Genomic DNA, 23,371 nt, shown 5'->3' on the forward strand with positions numbered 1-23,371 from the left:
TTCATATTTCAACGAAAATATCCATTTTGGCCATCCCTGAATCCATTTTACTAGTTTCAGCGTGAGGTCTGAACTTCTGTACGTACATACGTATGTACCTCCAATAACTCAAAAATAATTAGCCGTAGAATTTGAAATTTTGGATTTAGGACAGTTGTAACATCTAGTTGTGCACCTCCCCTTTTGATTGCAATCGAGTGGACCAAAAATGTCTAATAAAGCATAAAATTCAAACAAATCTGGATTTTTGACTTTTTCTTAAGTGCAGTAATAAGCTCTCATTGAGAACTTTTCAACGACATATCATAAGTGGTACTTCTTTTCATTGGTTCCAGAGTTATAGCCAAATAAAAGTTTAATTAATGAAATATCTGAATCTTCGAGGAAGGCACATCGGTTCGAAACAGACTTCATCTCCTTTGTTTAACTTTCTTTTTTTATAATTTAAATATATCGATTTATTAATAATTATTAATCTCTCATTATAAAAAAATTACGATGAATAATAATTCAATAAAAAAATATAAAATTATGAAAAAATATCAAAAGTTATTAATGAAATAAAATTTTATGTACTTATCATTTTAAAAAAATTGTGTAAATGAAATTTATTAGGCGTACAAGGAAGTCATGTGTTGTCCACATCAGATTTTTATTTTATTTTTGGAATCAGTTCACCTTTTCTTCATAAACTTGTTTTATATTTTATCTATATTGAAGCCTTATTCACTATGATTCTAGATGACGTAAGTAGACTTACGTAAGTCTACTTACTGTAATTTTTTTAGCGAAAAATTACAGGTGTCATTGACGATTGTTTGCTATCATCGTCCTCACTTAACACTGGCTTGCTATAGTGTAACTGAGATATTCGGTTGTATAACTTTTTATAGATTTAAGAAATTTATTTGCAAAATTTCACGTAAAAAATACAAGGTATAATATTTCATTCTAGATGCTTTATGTATAGCATCTAGGAAGTCCCGGGTTCGAATCCCGATCAGGCCCGGCATATGTCCACGCTATAAAAATTGTCATACATTTCATCCTGTGCAGCAATACTTAACGGTGGTCCTGGAGATTTAAAAAAAATATGTGTATATAGATGCTATATATTAAATTAATTTTCTCACTTTCATGGTGTCTTACTAGAGGTAATTTATGAAAAAACTGAGTTTTATAGTAAGTTTCTCAATTTTTAAGATAAAAATATTATTAAATTGTTGTATGAAAAAACGAAAAAATTAAAAATTGAAAAATAACAGTTTTTAAATTTCTTTGTAGTCAGTATCAAATTTTAGCTTTAATATATTGTTTATTATTTATCTTAATTTCAGTTCTCTTTTTTAAAATAAGAAATGTTAAGAAAAATTAAATATAATTATTATTTTACTTTTTGGCAAGATTTTTAAAGTCGGTTTTACAATATACATTTTTTTGAAAATTAATTTTATTTAACTAAAATTTATTATTAATTTTTTTTATCTTCTGACACTCACAATTATATACGAGAATGTAACAGACTTTCTGGACATGTTCTACTGGCAAAAATAAAGAAGAAAGTTCATATAAACATAGGTTTGGAAACGCTTTGTTGGCGATTGTCGGATGGTGAAAATTTTTGCCAAGATATCTGCGCCATCGGTAAATTAAACCAGATTGAAAATCTTGGGGCCAAAATTATGACGTAAATTTAATGGTTTAATATGAAATTTGACCTGAAAATTTTGATAAAAATAGATCCCAGAACTATATTTTTAGAATTTTTTTTAAGAAATTTGGGGTAAATGACAAAATATAGCGATTGAAAAAAAACCCTACTCTATGTTTGGTGGAAAATAACTTTATTAATTGGGTAACAAACAAATAAATTTTTTAAACAAAACTACTACAGAATTTGATTCAAAGTAAGATGATATGAATAAAGACCATATAAACAAAATACAAAGTTCGAATCCCGATCAGGAATGGCAATTTTCGTCCCCTAAAAAAGTCCATATCCATATCCCATGCACAAGCTTCAAGCATATGAGGCGATATTATTAAGCAACAAAAAAAAAGTAAAAATTCTGAAGTGTCTCCGATAAAAAAGGATGATGCGTTGGTTTGTTGTATATGGTAACATTTTTATTTTAGCTCCTATTTCCGTAGAGCGGACCGCGTGATGTATCGGACGGCTGCGCTCAGGCGACTCTCTCCCGCTAAATTTTACAGGCTAGAAGCAGTCCGTTATCAATTAATTTACAAATTATTTAATTTCTAAGCAGCGATTATTTTTTTATTTATTTAGTTTATAATAATTTATTTTATTTATTTTGTATGAATTATTATTTATTTTAACCTATTATAAAATTTAAATCAAAGATTAACAATTCTTATTAATACGCGTAATTATAATTAATTTAGTACGCTAAATTCATGAACGTTATTTAGTTATAATATGCAAAAACATTTAACAAAATCATGTGTAATGAAACATAAACCATGTAACATTTTTGCGGCGAGCCCTAGGCCCGCCTTTTTTCTAGTATTAAAAACAAAACATTTATAGTAAAAACGTATGCTGTGTAGCAAGGTAGTTAAAGAAAATTATTTTGTAAATTAACTGAAATTATCCAATTAAATGATTAAATAACACAAAAAAAAAATTAGTTTATTCAAGTACAGTTAACTTAGGCGGCATAGATTGATTTAATCAATAATATATTTTTAAACGTTAATTCTATCCACCATACATAGAATAATAATAGGTCATTAAATTAAGGAATTTTGTTGAAAATGTAACTCTGTATGACACACCCACTTGTATCCGCGAAATACTATTTAAAACTACTTCATTAAAAACAAGCGTACACATGTGTTCACAAACAACATAAAAGCAATGATATGTGTAGCCTTGTTAAAATATAATACAATAACAAATCGTTTTTCTTTTTTATGTTAATATATATGTTACTTAAAAGAAATAAAGAATTTTAATTTCTAATTTGAAATTTTAAAAAAAGTTGTTAATGTACTTTATTATTACTGTTATTATTATTATTTTTTTTTTAATAATAAAACTTGCTTATTGTTACACAGAAAATAATACCATATATCAAAACAGATGGCCTATATGCATCAGAATACATTTTCTTTGAAATCAGGTGAAATAAATACTTTACAAAAAATAAAGAAAATCTTTAGCAAAATCATAGGATCAATATAGCAGAAAGCGAATACAATTCTCAAATATAATTAAAGTTTTTACCAACACAATGAAAATCACAAATTGTCAGATTGCATAAAAAAAATCTGTTGAGGCACTACATGATTTCCTTACACGCCTATTAAATTGCATATACACATTTTTTTAAAAAGAAAAGTACATAAAATGTTATTTCACTTATAACTTCTGATTTTTTTCATATTTTTTTTTCTTTACTGTTATTATTGAATTATTATTTATTGTAATTATTTTTTACAATCAGAGGTTAATAATTATTAATAAATCAATATATTTAAATAAAGAAAAAAGTAAGAAATGAAGTCGGATTCGAACGAATATGCCTTCCCCTTGTAAGATCCAAATATTTCATTAATTAAAATTATATTTTCTTATAACTCTAGAACCACTGAAAATAGGTACCACTTATGATATACCGTTGAAAAGCTCAATCAGGGCTTATTGCTGCAGTTAAGAAAAACTAGAAAATTAAAATTTTTTTTTAATTTTGGGCTTTTTTGGACATTTTTGGTCAAGTCCATTGTAGTCAAAACGGGAAGTGCACAACCAGTCATAAATCCAACATTTCAACATTCTACGGCTAATCGCTTTTGAGTTATTGAAGATACATACGTACGTATATACAGACGCCATACCGAAGGAAATCAAAATGGATATTTCCGTTGAAATCTGAAAACCGAAATTTTTCATACTTCCTTTACTTCGTACAAGGATGTAAAAAAATAATAGTCAAATTCTTCGACTACCTTATGAGAATGAATAATGATAATAGCTTACAAATCATCTACCACATTTCTATTTCCAAAAATAAAGGTCCTCAGTGCTTGAAAAATGACGTAAAATATAAAGAAAAATGTCTGAAAAAGTAGTACAAGATAGATGTTTAGAAAACTAGTGCATGATTGCAAGTGGTGCCCAAGAAAAGGAGAAATAAAATCTATTTTATTGTTTTTCAAATAGACATTTCTAATATCAGTTAAACAAAAAACCGTTGCTCTTTAATATAGGAGCTTACGTGGGTGACAATTGTGTATAAAGTTTAATTTTTTTTTAAATATTTAAGCATACGTATATTTATGTATATATATAAATACAAATTCGTATAGCCTATGATACTTCCGGTAACGTAAGATTTCCAACACGGGGTCATACATCTAAATAGGTCATTTTGTTAATGACTACATTCAAATAAATTTATTTTACTTCAAACCTAAAAAAAAATGTTCTAAATTTGATATCATGAAAATTATGAGAAATACAGTTCTGGTATCTGTTTTATTAGATTTTTCAGGTCAAAAAGCATAAGAAACCAAGTTTACTGAAATTTCCCCGGGGGAACTGAAACCCGTGCGAAACTTTTCGATAGCCGTAACTCGATAATAAACCATTTTCGGACATTTGTGTGAAGTTTTTCCTTATTAGAAACTCTTTAATCAGTTTCCAGATTATTTCCCTTTCCTCTTGAATCAACTGCACACACACACACACACACACACACACACACACACACACACACACACACACACACACACACACACACATATATATATATATATATATATATATATATATATATATGTATATTCATGTTATACTCTAAATCGGCTCAGCCGTTGAGCTGCTATGATTGAGCAAACATACATCCATACCTTAAATAAAATATACTCCTTTTTGAGCAGTCAGTGTAAAAAGAGCGACTCGATAAAAGAGAGAAAGAGAAAGAATGAAAAACTTGAATCACAGGAAAAACGCAAAAATTAATGAAAAAGAAAAAAGAAATTAAAAAGAAAAATTAATGAAAAATGTTTTACGTAGTCCTCAGTTCACCAAACTCAAAAAAAACAAGTTTTTAACGTTTTTTATGAATTTTTAAAATAATATAATATAATAAAATAATGAACTCCGACCTCCGTGGCTGAGTAGTTTGCGTCTCAACATTTCGTGGTTACGGATTTCAATCCCGGTCATGTTTTCATATCTTCCAATTTCCACCGGTCTGATGATCATAGGTATTAATGCCCGCTTTTTCATAACAATTTTTTATTTTTTGGTGGACACAATAACTGCCATAATTTTGCGCCAATCTCTTTCAAATTGATACATAAAATATAACAACCCAAAATCTTGGTCAAGTCCGTTAAAATATTGATCTCGTTTAAAGTTCCTACAATTGTTTGCATAAGGGCCTAAAACTTATTACAGTAAAGTTTTTTGATATCACAAACCACTGGCCCAGTGGGTTGAAAAAACGGGATTTGGAAAACAAAAAAAACAAAAATCATACCTCCCTTAATAGGCACAGTATCGAACCGGTTTAAAGTTGTCGTTAGTTCTCTAAACATTACCTAAAACGTTTATCTGTAACAATTTTTGATATGACCGACCCTTACGGCAAGGGCTGACCAAAATGTTGCTGGAATTGTAAGACGATTGGGGGGGGGGGGGATAAACACGTGAATATTTTTTTCACAGCAACCATTGTCGTATTGAGTAAATTTGAAGTTTTTCTTAACTTTAAGATGGAAATGTTTTATATCCGTTGCTTAGCACTGGTGATATCTACCTCCGCCTTCCGGTATATAGAAGGGATTTTTTTATACTTATAAAATTCCTATTAATTATGAATTATAATTTTAACAATTATTTATTTTAATCTTTTAAATTTTTGTTAGTAGACTATTAGATTTATATGCAATTTTATATAATTAAATTTCTGAAGAACGCCTTTAATTTAAGTAATCTGACTACACTGTAAATTTAACTTCGCTATGGTATGAAATAACTATGCAAATGTTATTTCAAATAATAAGAATAAATTGAGGTAAAAAATTAACTAATTTTGCATAAAAGTTGTGCAAAAAAAAAATAATCCCTCACAATGAATTAGCCCTATTGTTATTAACAAAAAATATTGTTGCATCATGTTAAAAAAAAATATAAAAATTGCAATATAAAAATAATATATCATTCATTTTTATAGTTAGGTCAACGAAACCCCACAATAACAACGACAACGAAGGTTTTAAAGAATTTTACGTTTTAAAAATTTACTACTTCCATCATTGCTTAATTTTGTTTGCCGTTTGTTTACTGGTGGTTAGTAACTTAATAAGAGTCACGTCATATTTTATTTTTTAGGTAAACCTTTTTCTTTTATAAAAAATGATTTTTTTTATTTCCTTTTAGCATGAAATATTTCATGAAAATTATTAATAATATTATTATTATTATTCATTAGTTATAGAATGGATTTATTTATGACCGTCCATTGCAACTCAGATTATGAACAAAAAAAATATATAAAAAATAATAAAATGGAAACCTAGGGGAAAGTTAAACTACAATGAAGTTGTGTGTGTGCGCGCGCGCGTGCGCTATATATCAAAGTAATATTTTATTCATTTGATTCTCGTACAAGTATTAGTTTTTAGTCCACCGTTTTGTGTAATTTGATTTACTACGCGAATAATAGTGGCTGTTAAGACATAGTATAGAAGAAATGCATGTGACAACATAAATTTAACCTATTAATGATACTGTGATAAAGTAACCTAACTTTGAAAATATATCTATATATAGATAATTTTTTTTATCTATTTCTAAATAATGTTTTTAAATTTATTTTCAAAAGTAAAAAAAATATTGAAGAAAATTTACTCTGAATATCATACAGAGCATTCTTGACACTCAATTGAATTTTTTTCTAATATATAAAAATATGGTTTTATAACGTTATTTTGAATTAAATGTGGTAAAAATTAAATAATACCATTCTAAAATTCTTGGAACACAAATTACAGAACCAATTTGATTATTTCATATGATATTTTACCTTAAAAAATTTTAAAAAAACGTCCCAGATCTACTGTGGATATTAAATAAATAGAAAATAACGTGCCCTGCACTGGGCTATCGATGATACGTTCCCAATTAGTAGTAATGCTTGTTTCTGTTAAAAACATAATATTAATACGTCGTTATCAGCCGAATGAAGGTAATTTTAAATTGGTGAGGGTTAGAAACGACATCTTGAAGATCTTCGGGTACTAAGATCTTTAACGATTGAAAACCTTATAACAGAAGAGATACTTTATACAGTGAAAAGAAATTAGAAATTCACATAGCAAAGGTTTGTAACAAGCAGTTATTTTGGATTCCCATAAATGGAACGGTACATAAGTAAATGTTTATCCTTCCCGTGACCCAAAGAATTTCGTGTGAACGTAATAGAAGAAAGACCAAATGCAAATTTTAACATACAATAACATGAAAGATAGGAGTGTGTAGTAGAAAAAGTGTGACGTCAGTATATTGTGATTTAACGCAAAAAATACGCAGAAAAAACGCAAACTAGTTTAGAAACTAGTAAAACGTAAATTTGTTTAGAAAATAGGTATTCCTTTTGCATCAGAACACTTGCTCGCACACTATAACGTATTTGCTGAGTACCATCCTGATCTCCGTACGAGAAAACAGTCGCCTTGTGACGATCCCTGTCGCCAGAAAACTCCCTCTGATGAGGGTATTCTAAAGGGGGAATTCTAACCCTGATGAGCTTTACCGGAGTTCGTCTTTTAAATCCTCTAAACTTGATAACACAACACAGTCATCAGTTTGGTCTCTGTCAGGATTCCGTCGTTGCAAATGCCTTGACAGACATTTCGATCAGTGTATTTATACGACTTCATATGACCTATTCCAATCACGACCACCTACCATAACTTACTACCCTCGGCTATTAAATTAACCGATTAGCGAAAGCATGATCTCCGCGCATTCCTCTAACACCAAATATATCATATAAAAACTCTTCCTATATGTAACTTCAATAAGAGTATGCACACAGAACTTCGTTTTGTTCCCCATTATAAAGATCCGATGGCATTTTGCCTCCTTGCAGTGGTCACCTGGTGGAACCAGGTGACCACTGGAAGGAGGCAAAATGGTCTCCTTCCAAAATGGTCTTTTCTCTACAAAATGGTCACCTCTCTCGAATAGCATATCTTCTAAAACGTCGAAAAATCATTAACGAATAAAATGTTATTGGATTATTTATAGATGCCATCTAAATAAAATACACAGGTAAAACATAATGTGCATTATTTATGAGAAGTCATTCGTATATCTTTAGCAGTTTCGGGATAGTTTCAACTAGCGAAAACGATTAATTTTTCGCTAGCTTTAACTCGAAAAGAAACAATTCCAGATCTTGTTTATAAAAACCTTTTGATTTTTAGATGACTCCCAGGATCATGCTCTGTGAAGGCGAAAAATAAGATTTTTTGAATTAGTGATTACTATTTATCACTCAATTTTCAGTCTTTTCCCATATCGTCTTTTCTTTTGGTTTTTTGTTGTAAAAATATTGATTACAACAATAAAAGTTTACTTATTAAAAACCAACAGTTGATTAATTAATCGAATTCCTACGTGTTGTACAGCATACCAAATTATATTTAAAACGTCATCTTTTTTTATAAAATCATAAATGCGACCTCAACTCAACAATAGAATCATTAAATCCACTTCGGTGGGCATAGGATTTAAAATATTGTTGATGAAAATGTAGTTGTGTTATTGATAATATATTTTAGTTAAAAAATTGTTTTGTTTTTTTTATCATATGCGTAAAACTAATTAAAACTTATTAAAAAAAACGACTTCTTATGGAGACATAATAAACATCAATTAGCAAATATTCTGTTAGACTGGGAATATCCGGAAAAAGTTTACAAAAGATTCTAAAGAAACCAAAATTTAAGTGTTATGAGCCAAGATTGTTTCAAGCTCTTCGTGAATGCATTTTTGATAGAAATATGGAATTTTACGTTAATTTTATTAGATCCTCAATTTTATAGCTTACTAATGAATCATAATTTTGTAAGTCATAAGTTTCTTTCTGGTGATATATATAATATGGTAATATATATAATATTTATGTGATTTTACACCTTCGGATTTTTTATTTCCAGAGAATTTTAAATGATATTGTTTTCTTTTAAATCCAAACTATACGTATGAACCGCTTCAAACTCTCGACTTAAAACTCAGCTGAATTGTAAAAAGTAACAAAACTTTATTGGAAAAAAATGTGTAGTTTAATGGTTAAACATTGCCGTGATTTTACAAGAGGAGAAGGATAACATTTAGAACACATCAGCTGATATAGGTTAAATATATATAATAAAAAACAAACGTTTTTCTTTGGTTTTGAAAAATATTTATTTTAATTTTAAAACGTTATATTAATTCTTTGAATAATCAAGTTTTGTCAGTGCCGATCTGCTGGGCTGAGTAAGTAGCGATTCGTAATTTCGTGTGGAGGACCGGGTTTGAATCCCGACCAGGTGTGGTATATTTTCATATGCTATCAATTTTTATTAATGAACCGAAGGGCATAGCTGTTAATGCCCACTGTTTCATAATAAAAAAAAAGTTTTGTCAGCAGTTAGATTATAATTCGTTAATCTGAAGAAAAAGCTGAAAACATTTGTGGAACTTTCCCGTCAAGCGGCTTTTTTCTGAAGAACGGCTTACACACACGACTTAATTTAAAAATATTTGTAATTTTATTTAATACAATATTTTTCTACAACAGCTGTAGGTCAATGCTGCTCTAGCGCTTCTTGTGGTGACAGGGGGTACTATTGACTCAGTATACTTACGTAGGCACTAGTTAGAGCATTTTTTGAGGCGAGGGTGCGATTTTGAAAAAATGTCTTTTCCAAATAATATTGTTTAAATGTTACGCAATTTGCCAAGAAAAACCCTTAATTAGTCGAAATCTCAAGATATTGAGGGTGACCTTGCTCTACAGTATCACCCCCTGGCATTTTAAGTTGAATATTGAATGGCATTATTGCTCAATTTACAGACAAAGTTTGTCAAAATCGGTTCAGTAATTCTGGAAATATAAGGTGTGAGACACCGAACACACATACGTGCATTCGAACATCCGGAAAATTTCCATCCGGTTTCATGGTTTTTCTTAGGTGTCAAAACGTCAAGATCCCTAGAAAACCGCTTATGCCCAAATTGGACCGATTAAAATAGTTTACCTGCTAAGTTATAGCGCTAGATGGAAAAGTAAAAAAAAATTTTTCTTGACTTAGATTTTTTTTTCTTTTTATGTTATATTTTTATAGCGCTCAAGTCAATTATTAGGTTCACCATCTAGCGTACCGGGCTGGTCTAGTGGTTAAGTCGTTTAGTGGTTAAATCAGCTGATTTCGAAGTCGACAGTTCTACGGTTCGAATCCTAGTGAAGGAATTTACTTTTATACGGATTTGAATATTAGATCGCGATGCGGGTGTTCTTTGGCGGTTGGATTTCAGTTAACCACACTTCTCAGTAATGGTCGACCTGAGAGTGTACAAAACTTCATTCACATTCATACATATTATCCACTGAAGTAATACCTTACGGTGGTTCTGAAGGCTAAATATAAAGAGAGAGAGAGGGTGAGAGAGAAAGAGAGAGAGAGATTTGCAAGTCAGCTGATTTCAAAGTCGAGAGTTCTTCGATCCAAATCTTAGTAAATGCAGTTACTTTTATTCAGATTTGAATACTAGATCATGTATACCGGTGTTTTTTGGTTGTCGGGCTTTCAATTAATCACACATATCAGGAATGGTCGACCTGATACAAGAGTACACTTCATTTACATTCATACATATCATCCTCTGAAGTTATACCTAACGGTGGTTCCGGAAGCTAAACAAAAAAAAGAGAGGTTCTGTCTGTCAATCTGTCCGAAAATTAAAACTTTAATATATAGGATTTACTTTATGAAAATTGTAAACATTAACTTACCTAATTTTATATTTATAAAGCAATTCTGTTTCTTTTGAAACGTAAAAGTAAAGAATAATCATTTTTACTTAAATTTGAAATACCTTACAAATTTATTAAATTTATTTTATTTGCTTAATAATTATAAAATAAAACATAAAATAAATCTTGGTAAATCGATCAATTACAATAATTTGCTAACTAATACTGTAGATGTTGTAAATATAATATTCTACAGAAAAAAGCAATATTCATGTAACTTTTAAACACCCGGCAGTTAAAAGCGATTATGTCTGCCTTTCAATTTGTAATTTTTTTTATTATTTATGTATGTAATTTAACTTAATAAATTATTATTATTCATCAAGTTAACAGGTTTTTTTTAAAGAATATAGATTATTATTGGGAGCGTGTTAACAAGTATGTAATTATTTTAACATACAAATTAACACTGCAGGCCTATTATTTTAATTTGTAACCTAACTTATTACAATTTTGTTTTTAAAATAGAATATAATAATAAATTTTGTAAAATTATTAATATTTTCCAAGAAGTTATTTTGTTTTTATGATTATTAATTACGTTTCCATGATAGCCCTAATTCATTATTGTAAAACATCTTACTTACCGAATAATATTTTAATATATTTCTTTTTTTAATATATTACACCATTCAAGTTGTACTGTTATTTTTCACGCTGAGGGAATAAATTGTTTAACCGGAATAACATATGTTATATACAAAATATATATTTAATATATTTTTTTTACATTTCTGAGTTTTGTTAAACTGAGAGTCAAAATTTCAACACCTTTTGCGAAGAAAAATTAAAAGGTTCTTACTCTATCCTTCCAAAACAAGTATTAGTAAAGACTTGTTTTTATTAGGAGATGTAAATTTTTTCTGTATCTAACATGGAGATCCATCCTGCTAAAAGCCTAAACGTCTTCTCGAGGAGGAAAGGATCAGAAAGGTGAATTATAAAAAAGTACTTCAAAGCTTTCTTCAACCACTACCTTGAATACAAGGGATTACCTTATCTATAAGGAGATTACCACTTTATGATGAAGATTTTTATGTCGGTTAAATAAATAAACTTTATTTGTCTATAGAATCATTTCCCTATATAAATGGAGTTGATTTCTATTAATATATTTTAATAAAGTTTTAAAATAGCTTACAACTATTAGAGATAGATCAAAATTTTTTCTGTAAAATATATTAGTCCAGAAAAATTTCCTAATAGTGTAAAAAAAATGTTCAGGCCAAAGGATAACTTTGAGTAATGAATTAATTGGATAACACTAATCCAGTAATAAGGAGAGAACATTATCATAATTTTCTATTGTAATAGGAATTATAAAAAAGGGAAATTACCTGGATTGTCTAGTGTGACTAATTGGAAGTTTGTGTTCAAAATTAACTTAATTATATATTAAAATCGGTAAAAATACTTGCCATAAGGCATGAAATTTTATTGTTTCATTTATTTAAAAAAAAATTTAATGTGACACCACACGACTTCCTTGTACGCTTATTAAATTACATATACACATTTTTAAAAGTACATAATTTTATTTAATAACTTTTGATTTTTTCATTTTTTTTTTTTGTAAAAATGTTTTTACAATCAGAGGTAATTAATTTATGTATATATATAAAAATGAATGTTTGTCTGTCTGTATGTCTCTTATGCCTTCCAAAAGCGATGAAACTTTGGGGAATGGTTGGACGCATGCAAGGAAGGTTTCTGAATTAGTTTCGACCCGCTAGGTGGCGCTGGCGTCGAAATATTTCGAAAAATTGTATTTATGGTCCGATTTGCCTCATATTCAGAATACATGTTACTTACATGAAAAGAATTATCTCTGCAAAAAATTAACCCGCTAGATGGCGCTGGGGTTGAGATATTTACAAAAATTATATTTATGGACGTATTTGGTTTATATTCAGAATATGAATATTAGTTATATGAAAAGAAATATTTTAGCAAAACTATACCTGCTAGGTGGGACCGGTGTCGAGATATTTAAGAAACAAACAAATATACAAACAGACCTTTTTATTCTCTCTCTCTCTCTCTCTCTCCCTCTCTCTCTATAAAGGCATGTTATATGTGTATCCGCTAAAGACCGAAAAACTAATGGACTGATTTACCCGCGGGCAAAAAGGAAAAGGGGAAAAGGTGGAAAGAGTGGAAAGGTGGAAAGAGGAAAACGGGAAATGGTAAAAAGGAAACTGGGAGAGGGATGAGGGAGAAGGGTGAAAGGGAGAAGTTAGAAAGGGAAAGGGGAAGGAGAATAAGTGAAAGGTAAAATTTGTAAAGTTCAGTTTCTTAATTTTTTTTATCAAATTTTCAATTGTGTTCATTTAAACTCTCTCTCTCACACCCTCTGTCTCTCTCTAAATATATATATAGCAATAGCGAGCATTGCCGGGTCTGCTAGTTATTAATAAATCAAAAAGGTGATGATGTGCCGTCCCCTTGTAAGATCGAAATATTTCCTTAATTAAAATTATATTTGGCTGTAATTCTGGAACCAATGAATCTAAGTACCATTTATGATACATACGAAAAGCTCCCAATGAGAGCTTATTACAGCCGTTAATAAAATATATAAATTCTTCCAATTTTTTTTTGGATTATGGGCTTTTTTGGACAATTTTGGTCAATTCGATTGTGATCAAAAGGAGAGGTGCACAACTAGATGCTACAGAAATCCTAAATAAAAAAGGCTAGAGAGGTTCGGCCTGGTGGACTCAGTAATGTGTCCCCAATGTGAACTATTGGACGATATACATCATGTTCTCTACGTTTGTTCAATGTATAAGTTGACATGCACGGAGACTATCTGTCAGCTCGATATTATCGGGTCGGCGCTGGATCTCAGTGCAAATTGGCGAAACCAGGCAGAATGGATAATAGTTGAGAATTTTATAAACTATATGGCAAAAGTATGGATTACCGAGGGCGTTTAGTGTGCCGTATGGGCTTTCCTGCGTTCTTCTTTTGCTTGTTTTTTAGTTACTAACGTTTTGCTGTTGGTTTGTTTTGCTGTAATTGTGTGTTGAACTCTTTTCTTTTACCTTTTGTTAGGTAGTAGATTTCAGTTTCTTTCCTTCTTTTGTTGACTCAGTCTTGTTTGAGACTAACGTAAGATGTGTTTTGTTTTTAGTTTTTGTGTTCTTTAGGGATAGTAATACATGGATGGAAATGCCACATGTGGCATTCACAGCGGTGATATCCTGATTGAGGCAAGAACAAGGCTGAGAGATGCCTTTTGCCGAGGTTTGGAAGATGACTTCCGGTAAAGCCCATAACGGCTACGTAGGGAGGGGGGGTGGCATGGTAACCGCAACTGTCACATGGTGGATGTCGTTCCCTACTGAGTCAGTATACTGCAAATCAGTTGATTTCAAAGTTGAGAATTTTAATGTTCAAACCCTAGTAAAGACAGTTACTTTTATACTAGGTCATGAATACCGGTGTTCTTTGGTGGTTGGGTTTCAATTAACTACACATCTCAGGAACGGGTGCTCTGAGGCTGCATAAGACTACATTACATTCATGCATATCATCCTCATTCATCCTTTGAAGTAATACCTTACGGTGGTTCCGGAGACTAAACAAAAAAATAAAAATAGAGTATACCCACTTAGCCACAAATTCAGAGCAATTTTGAGGTAGGGGTGCAATTTTGTAAATTTTTTTTCAAAAATTTTATTTTTTTTATTGTTAACAAATGTACTTCTGGAAAATAAGACTTTAATTTAGCAAAATCTTGAGATACTGAGAGTGACCTTGGCTACAGTCTCACCCCCGTTGACTTAATTTAAATTTAAATTTTAACGGCATCAATGCCCCATATATAGAAGTAATCTGACCAAGTTTGATAAAAATCGGTCCAGTAGTTCTGTAGATATAAGGTTATATATAGAGAGTGCGACACACACGAGCATAGGAAATTTTGCGGATGCAAAATTTCCATCCGGTTTTTTTAGTTTCCTTAGGTGTAAAAACGTCAAGATCCCGAGAAAACCGCTTATGTCCAAATTGGACCGATTATAATACTTTCCCTTTTGAAGCTCTGCTATGATGCTAGACGGGAAAGGAAAAGTCATTAATGCAAGAAAATGGGTTTGTCTTGCTATAATGATTCATAATAAATTTGAATATTGTATAATTACACAGAAAATACTCCGGGATTATTGATACAATTTTATTTCAATAACTTTATCAATTTTTTCAGGAAGTATAAAATAACATTTAGTTGCGTAAAAAGTAAAATTACAATATTATGGTTATTGTTTTTAATTAAAAGCCGAATAGATTTACAAGAATCGAAAAACTGTTAACAATAATAAATTTGTGAGGAACTTCTCGTTCTGCTACAATTCTGATTTTTTTTTTTTAAAGGTTTTCTTATTTTTGTTGCATTAATCTGAAACCCATTTTCTTACTCTTTATATCTTTCAAAAACTTGTAGCATTAAATATCCACTTTTCTAAAACAGTTAATCCTGTTACAGGAAACTTGGATCATCAATTTCAGATTAAACGTGTTAAATCAGTTTAGTTAACTGATTGTTGAAAGTACATAATTAACATAAATTCTAAAATATCCATAGACGATATCTTTTGCAAGAATTGTGAAAGAAAAAAGGCCAAGTTGGTTTTTTATAACTGGTATATATAAAAACAACAACCGTAAAAACAAAGCTTTCTAATTTTATTTGACAAAAATAGTAGATTTATGTAAATTTTGTGTTTTATAGGAATATCTTTTATTTCCTCTAAGGGAATGTTTGTTCATTCAACTATGTAAATCATATACCGTTATATTTAATCTAAAATTTAAAAAAAGAAACTAAATCTGGTAGAAGACAACTGTATTTTCAAAAATAATAATAAATACTGATAATAATAATGATATGAAAGGATAAGAATTTTTTTACCATATTAATGATAAACAAGTAAGTGGCTCCGACAACGACACTAGCGACAACTACTCAGTAATATATTTTTACTTTTGTAACGGACTGTACTACCTACACATGAATGAGGTTTTGTATGTGTGTTTGTGTGTGTGTTTGTTGTTTGTGAGGATAGATACAGATACAGAGAGAAAGAAGGAGCGAGAGAGGGATTGAGCTTACGTAGGTAGGAAAGAAGAGCGCACCGCGCACGCGGCTTAAGAGAAGACCGTCCGCGTCCGTCCATCCAGCCGCGCTTAACAAGTGAACGTAGTTTGGCCTTCCGCATCTCAGGGTTCAAGCTACAGCAACGTTGCCAACAATCATCTTATCATTGTTGCCAACTCATTTACTTATTATAATAATAATATTATTATTATTTATTAATATATGTATTACCCGATATATTAAATGTATTATTACATTTTATTTACCGTTTATAAATCTATTTATCTTGCTTTTCCAATTCAGGTTGCACGATTTGAGTTTATCCGGACGATGAGGTTTATTTATCCTAAGATTCAGTTTCTTTATTTAAACCTACAGATTAGAATTATCGGTTATTAATTTCCAGGTGCGGCGCGTAATACGGAAAACATGAGTTTACACACAAATATGGGCTCTTCTGTGTTTGAAGAAATTAACTATATTTCTTTTAACCGTACTTTTCAGTGGGCAAAGAAGGAATGATATAGAACTAAGAAGCAAATAAATAATAAAAATATAGTCAAAGCCCGAATACCAGAATCAAACGAATACGACGTAATTTTCTTTGCTGAATAAATACATCGCGTTTAGTACACCATTTATAAACAAAACGGGGTAAAATATTTCGTTGTTTTCACACAGTATGTCTCATCTTACTATGGGCTGTAATATATATTAAGCAGCTGAGGAAGAAGCTTTTTCTTAGAATAATGTCAATCGCTACACAACCTGTTTCTTCTATGAAAATATTACATTTTAGGGATAATACTTCCAGAATTTTGGTGGGCTGGACGTGCATCAGTGCATTAACCTCAGTGAAGAAGCTATATTAAACCGCTTCACGACTCACTTTCGCTAGTAAGTCTGACACAACATGCTCTTTATTATTGAAAACAGTTACCACCAGTTTAAGGAGTGTCTTGTATCTTGTTTGACGTCGGTTATAACTGTTGTAAAAAAAAAAAAAATAATCAAAAAGCTATATAAGCACAAGCATATAAATTAGACAGTAAAATACAAAAATATAATTTTCACAATATTTTGCAAGCAGAGGAAAGTCAAAAAAAAAAAAAATGACAGAAATTGAATCGATGTCACTGTCTTTGATGTCAAATCGTTTAATTTGTAAAATAATTTTTTTTGAAATGCCAATCAATCAAAAGCGATTAAAGTATTTCACAAATTTAATTTCTTAGGTACATTTTTCCGTGTCAAATAACAACAATTCTAAATTTTCATATTGAAAATAATAATCAACTTTTAATTTTTTAACAATAGGCCTGAATTATAAAATAGATTTTTTCGCTTGTTTATGATTACGTTACTTTATAAGAACAGGAATTTCCATTTAAAATAAGTAGATCATATTGATAAACGTAATAAGATTTATTACATTTTTTTTTTACATTAATTTTAGTAGTTTTCAAAATAATTTTTCTGCATATTTAAAAGGTTAACTGAAAACTTTAAGTGAAGAACATCTACAAATTTGTTTTGCTTGATTTAATATATATATATATATATATATATATATATAAAGCGTAAAAAATGATAGATTAAAATACGATTTTTGAGAAACGAAACAATTAATAAGAATTATCAAAAAACTATTCATTTAGTGACTTTTCACGCTTTATTAGATAATTTACGGGCTACGATAAGTTACGGGCTACCCAAATGAAACGGCTGTATAAGGGCATGGACAAGGAAGATGCCACTAATCTCTTCCTATAAAAATGGCAAGAGAAGTGGAACGCCGCTAAGGCTGGGGCGTGGACAAAGAAAGTTATTCCTGAGCTATGACCGTGGCTGGGGAGGAAACACGGTGACGTGAGGTACTACCTACCACAATTCCTCTCCGGTTACGGAAGATTTGGTGTATACTTACACAGGTTTAAAAGAAGGGAGCTCAAAAATTGTGTGTACTGCGATCAAGAGAACACTTCCTACCACACCTTTTTTGAATGTGCACGTTAGGAGGATCTAAAAGCAATATATAACATACAAGAGATTACCCCGGAAACTACAACAAATATATGTTGATAGGTAAAGAGGAATGGCTGACAATAGAGCGATTCGTGGCTGAGGTTTTACGAGCAAAATAAGTGGATTACAAGGAGTGGGAGGAGTTACGTTAGGGGAAAAATCCGAGACCCGGCTGCTGGGGCAAAGCCAAGGATTTGCATAGCCGGGACCGGTGTTCCTGAGTTTAGTAGTTAGAGGAAGAAAAAAAATGAGAATAAGGAAAAAATCCAGTAACGGTGAGCTGACCTGCCATGACGGACGTACTGCCGGTAGGTGGAAGGCTCATTAGAGACGCAAGTGCACTCCCCTGGGCTGAGTAATACTTGAGTGTTGAGCCGGCCCAAGGGAGCAGGAGAACAAACACAAAAAAAAAAAAAATTATAATAATCACACTTACCGAAACGTAAAATTGATTGATGTGTACTTTTCTTCATCTCCTTACAGCTAACATATCCTGAAAAAAAAATTATTCAATCAATAATATCAGTAATAATATACAGAATTAGCAACATAAAACCGAACTCATAATAAAACCGCACTCCAACGCTATTTATGAAAGACGCTCGCACAACTAGCGCGACTAGTGGATATATATGTTACTAGTGATTGTTGCTGCCGTTTGTCAGGGGGTTACGTGTCAGTGCAGTATACGTTTTGTTGCAGTGCAATTGTGTTTGTGTAAAATAGCTTACGCAATCCAGGAGAGGATATTTGAGGTCTATATTCGTTCTGGATCGTTTGAAGAATCACGTCAAATATTCGTAGAAAAAATGCCTATTTCCCAGCGAAGAGTAACGTACACAATTTAGTTAAAAAGTGGCGTTAAAAGTGGTTTCAAAAGCAAAAGCAAATAGGTAACCCTTCCGTTAGGACTTTACAGGCCATTGGCGATATTTAAAGGAGAATTACTGCCAGTCCAAAAAATCACTACGCAATTTATCCCAACAGCTTAGTGTTAAATACACATCTTGTCCTAAAATTCTTCATGAATTAAAATTTAAGTCATACCGCGTTATAGCTGTGCAATAACTGAAGGAGGTAGACAAATCGAAACGACTTCATTATTGCAACTGGCTTCTCTAAAACAGTGTTGGTGGACAGATAGACCTTATGTCAGGACAGACGAATCATGGTTCCACTTATCCAGCCATGTTAATTCGCAGAATACCAAGTATTGGATGGCGAGGAATCCTCACGAGATATTCGAGCGCCCACTTCAGGATGAGAAAATTGGTATTTGGTGTGCCGTTTCCGGTAATCTATAGTTGGACCAATATTTTTGGACCCGACTGTCAATAGGCAAGTTTACTTCACAACTTTTGAAGCATTCTATGCGCAATTAACTGATAATGAAAAAGAATACAGGTTCTTCCAATAAGACGGATTAACATGTCGCACATGAAATGTTTCACTAAATCGTGTTCATGCAGCTTTCACAAATGAACAAGGTGTCAGCAGAAAACGGTGACCTCTATGTTCCCCAGAGTTGTCTACTTGCGATATTTTCCTTTGAAGCTACATAAAGGAGAGAATTTTTACATCCAGTCCCACAATATTGATGAACTGAAGATGGATATTCAACGCAATTGACAACAACGATTTTTCGTCAGATGACACTCAACATGATCAGTCGAGCACAAAAGTGCATCGATGTCCAGGGTAGTCATTTTTAACATTTTTTGTAACAATAAGGCAAAAAAAGAAATATTTAAATTACTGTTAATGTTTTTCTTATTCAATTTATCCGTATCATTCATAAAATTTTATTCCAACATAACCTACCGATTCTGTAGCGATTACTTTATGGGTTCGGTTTTATGTTGCTCACTTTGACTAATTCTAGATGTCATATACATATGTAAAACTATTTTATATATTTTAGTGAAAAAAAAAGAAAAAGAGTTTCAAAAGGCAACGATGATAATGAAACTAGGCTTTTTCATAAAATTTAAATTTCAGTCTTTTCTCAAATGATTAAAATTATTGCAACTTTAGTATTTCTTTTATTTAATTATTTTTATATAAAAAGAAAGAAAAAAAAACAAAGATAAATAAATAAAAATATATTTCGATACTAGATCGTGGATACTTTGGTTGTTGGGTTTCAATTAACTACACGTCTCAGGAATGGTCGGCCTGAGTCTGTTTCAGACTGCACCGTGTACTGGTATATTCACACAAATCTTGATGAGTCACTAATTACTTTTAATTCTTAATACGACTGTAAATAAAAATATTACAAAAAAAATAAAATTAAAAAATTCTATATGAGTTAAAATATTTGTAATATTAGCCGATCTATTATCAGTGGAGAGCTAAAATACACCGGTACCTTTAAAATATCATAAAACACAGTTAGAACCTTGTCTTAAAGTACATAGGATCTGAGGATGGTTGGTGTAAGGTTGATAACAGAGCTAGGATTGGTCAGGGAGGAGAAAGGATTTGGAAATTGAATAGCTTACTCTGGTCATCAAAGAAAACAATCAGAACTAAACAGATGTTGTATAACGTAGTAATTGAACCTATTGTGACAAGACTAAGTGCTGACAAATGAGCAAAGTAATTAGGAGGAGATTTTGGAGGCTTTGGAAATGGATTTTTTCCGTAGATCGTTCCGACTTTCAAAACTGTCCGAATAAGAAATGTGGTAATTAGAGATAGGATAAAATAAAAACAATTCCTTAATTAAAATAATCCAAGAAAAACAATTAGTTAGGTATGGACATACTTTAACGGGTGAATAAGGAGAGGTTGCCAAAAACGGTATTTGATTTTTATACTGTCACAAGAAGTAAGAGAGGTAGACCCAGAAAGATGTAGAGTAATGGAGTGCACAGAACAATGGTAGAGAGAGAAATGGCAGAGGGTGACTGAAAGGACGAGAAATTTTTAATTTTGTAGAAACCCCACTTAAAGAAAAAGTAAGGTAAATAATACCTGGAATAACGCTATTTTGGGATATTTATTTAAAAAAAACAATTTAAATACCTCAATGATAAATGTTGGAATCTATTCCTCATAACTTCTTATTTAGGAATAAATAATAAAAAATATTACAAACAATAAAAAATCTGTTGAATTCTTACATTTAATAAATTGTAAATAAAGAGCAGTTTTATTATCGCGAATCACTGAGAAGTTTCTAAAACTGTCACCCTGATAAACAAGCATTTTGAAAAAAAAAATGAAAAGCTTTAAACTTACATACATACGAATATATATATTAGGTGGCTGAAAAGTTACAACCCGCTTGTAACTTTTTTATGATTGAGATAACTGGATGCAGTTTACGGCATTCTTCCTTGTACCAAGTAGTTACTTCATTTAACGTGTATTTCCCTCTTTTTGGGTGACAGTAGTTGGGGATCAACTAAAAAATGTCAAACGGGATCAATAATCATTTTAATCATTAATCATTCAATATACAGGCTGGAGGATATAAAACTTCTAATAATGTAGTTAAATTATTTATTCCTAAGTTAAAACAAGGATGTTGATGTACTCATCAGTCATAAGGTTCATGAGTTCACTAAGGAGTTTCGGAAAATTTCCGGGGAGTCAGTGCCGTTCGACGTTACGTCCATGCGACCGGCCTGTGGTGCAACGCAAGTGGCTGTGCTGCCCATCCTTGCGGATAAATTATTGACTGATGTACCTCTCCGTATTGGATAGGTAGGGTTATGCGATGTTTATTTGACGACCTTTGTATTCGCAGCTGGAAACCAGGCCACAGGACCAGTTCGTTTATCGGGCCTGATCGTTGTAGCCACTGCTTCACCTGCGGTGAGGCCGGTCATCTACGGAAGAATTGTCGGAGCGAGGTTCAGTGGGTTGAACCTCGCACTGTCGGTTGCATGGACATGCACCCGTGGGTAGGTGATGCAGGGCCTCATCTGCGACATGAATATGCGGCGTCTACTCAGTGTTGGTGGGTGTCTGTGGGAGATAGCCCCATCCAGAAGGAGTGGGAGGTCCGGCATCCCACCATCAATGATTGGACGGGAAGTCCTTCGCAGCACTCTGGGAGAGGTAATGAAAAACCGTAGTCCCGGTAGGGGATCCTCTTGGGGGTTCCTCATTAGAGGCAGAGCACAAAGACAGGAATAGCGACCCAAGACAAGCTTTTTTCATTGGCACCAGATTTTATGAGTTTTTTGAATGAAAAATTGCCTCGACAATGGATTGGTCAAAACGGTGCCAGGAAAGGTGCCCTCTTTGTGATTGGCCTGTCACAAATCTCAAGATTTAACCGTATGTGATTTTTTGTTGTTCGTTAAGTTGAAGCTCTTGTTTTTCGTCCAAAACAATATGTTTCGCTTCCCGCAAACATCATTGACCTTAAATATCGAATATCAACTGCGATCAACTCGGTGAATCGTGACATGTTGCTACGCGTTTGGGAGGAATTCTCTTATCGTCTTGATATTGTCCGTGCTGCTTCTGATGGTCACAATGAACACTTATAAGACAGGAAATGAAACTTGATTGTGAATAGAATACATGATTTGGTTAGAATTTGTATAGGTTTTCTTTAATAACGTATTAATTTATGAAATCGGTTCATTCTGTTTGAATAACTAGTACTTTTGAAGTCGGTATGGACCTATGTTATCTAATTTTCGAGAATGGCTTGTAATAGCAACATTGAGATTTTCTAGCGGTTCCAGAATAAATTAATGAGGAGCATAACGAAGGCATCATGGTTTACGAGAAATAGCAAGATCCATAATTATCTGGGATTACCTTACGTTCATATCGGGTTCAACGATTCAGTTCGAAATACACATTATGGCTAAACAACATTGAAAACTATCTGGCTGTGAACCTTCTGAACAATAGCGAGAATATTAGATTGCTAAAAAGATTGGACCTGGGTGATACTGCGTGATAATTATAGTAGAACCTTCTTCCCTAAAGTGTTATTGTGGTTATATTATTTTACTTAGAAATTTATTAATTAAGTTTGGTTTTGTTATTTCGTTGTTCTATTTCTTTTAACTATTTTTTGTTACGTTATTCGTTGTTCTGCTTCTAAGGTAATCTCTGTTTCCTTTTTTTCATAAAATTAGCACTCGGTTTTAATCGAAACTTTTCTTCGTGTCGTTGTTTTGTAATCCAACTTACGTTTCTTTCTATATATATA

General features: G+C 31.7%; 1 protein-coding gene across 5 annotated transcripts in view; it reads right to left on the reverse strand.

Moving 5' to 3' along the window:
* The window catches only part of LOC142331399 (uncharacterized), an 807,446-nt gene that overhangs the window by 182,129 nt on the left and 601,946 nt on the right, over positions 1–23,371 (reverse strand). For all 5 annotated transcript variants that reach the window (XR_012757984.1, XR_012757983.1, XM_075377288.1 and 2 more), the window contains one exon: positions 18,623–18,679. Coding sequence is in view for 3 of the 5 variants with exons in the window: in XM_075377288.1 (XP_075233403.1) it covers positions 18,623–18,679 (57 nt within the window). In the remaining 2 variants the exon portion in view is untranslated. The remainder of the gene's footprint in view (positions 1–18,622; positions 18,680–23,371) is intronic.

The sequence above is a fragment of the Lycorma delicatula genome, chromosome 10, assembly GCF_047948215.1.
Source record: "Lycorma delicatula isolate Av1 chromosome 10, ASM4794821v1, whole genome shotgun sequence".
Classification (NCBI taxonomy): domain Eukaryota; kingdom Metazoa; phylum Arthropoda; class Insecta; order Hemiptera; family Fulgoridae; genus Lycorma; species Lycorma delicatula.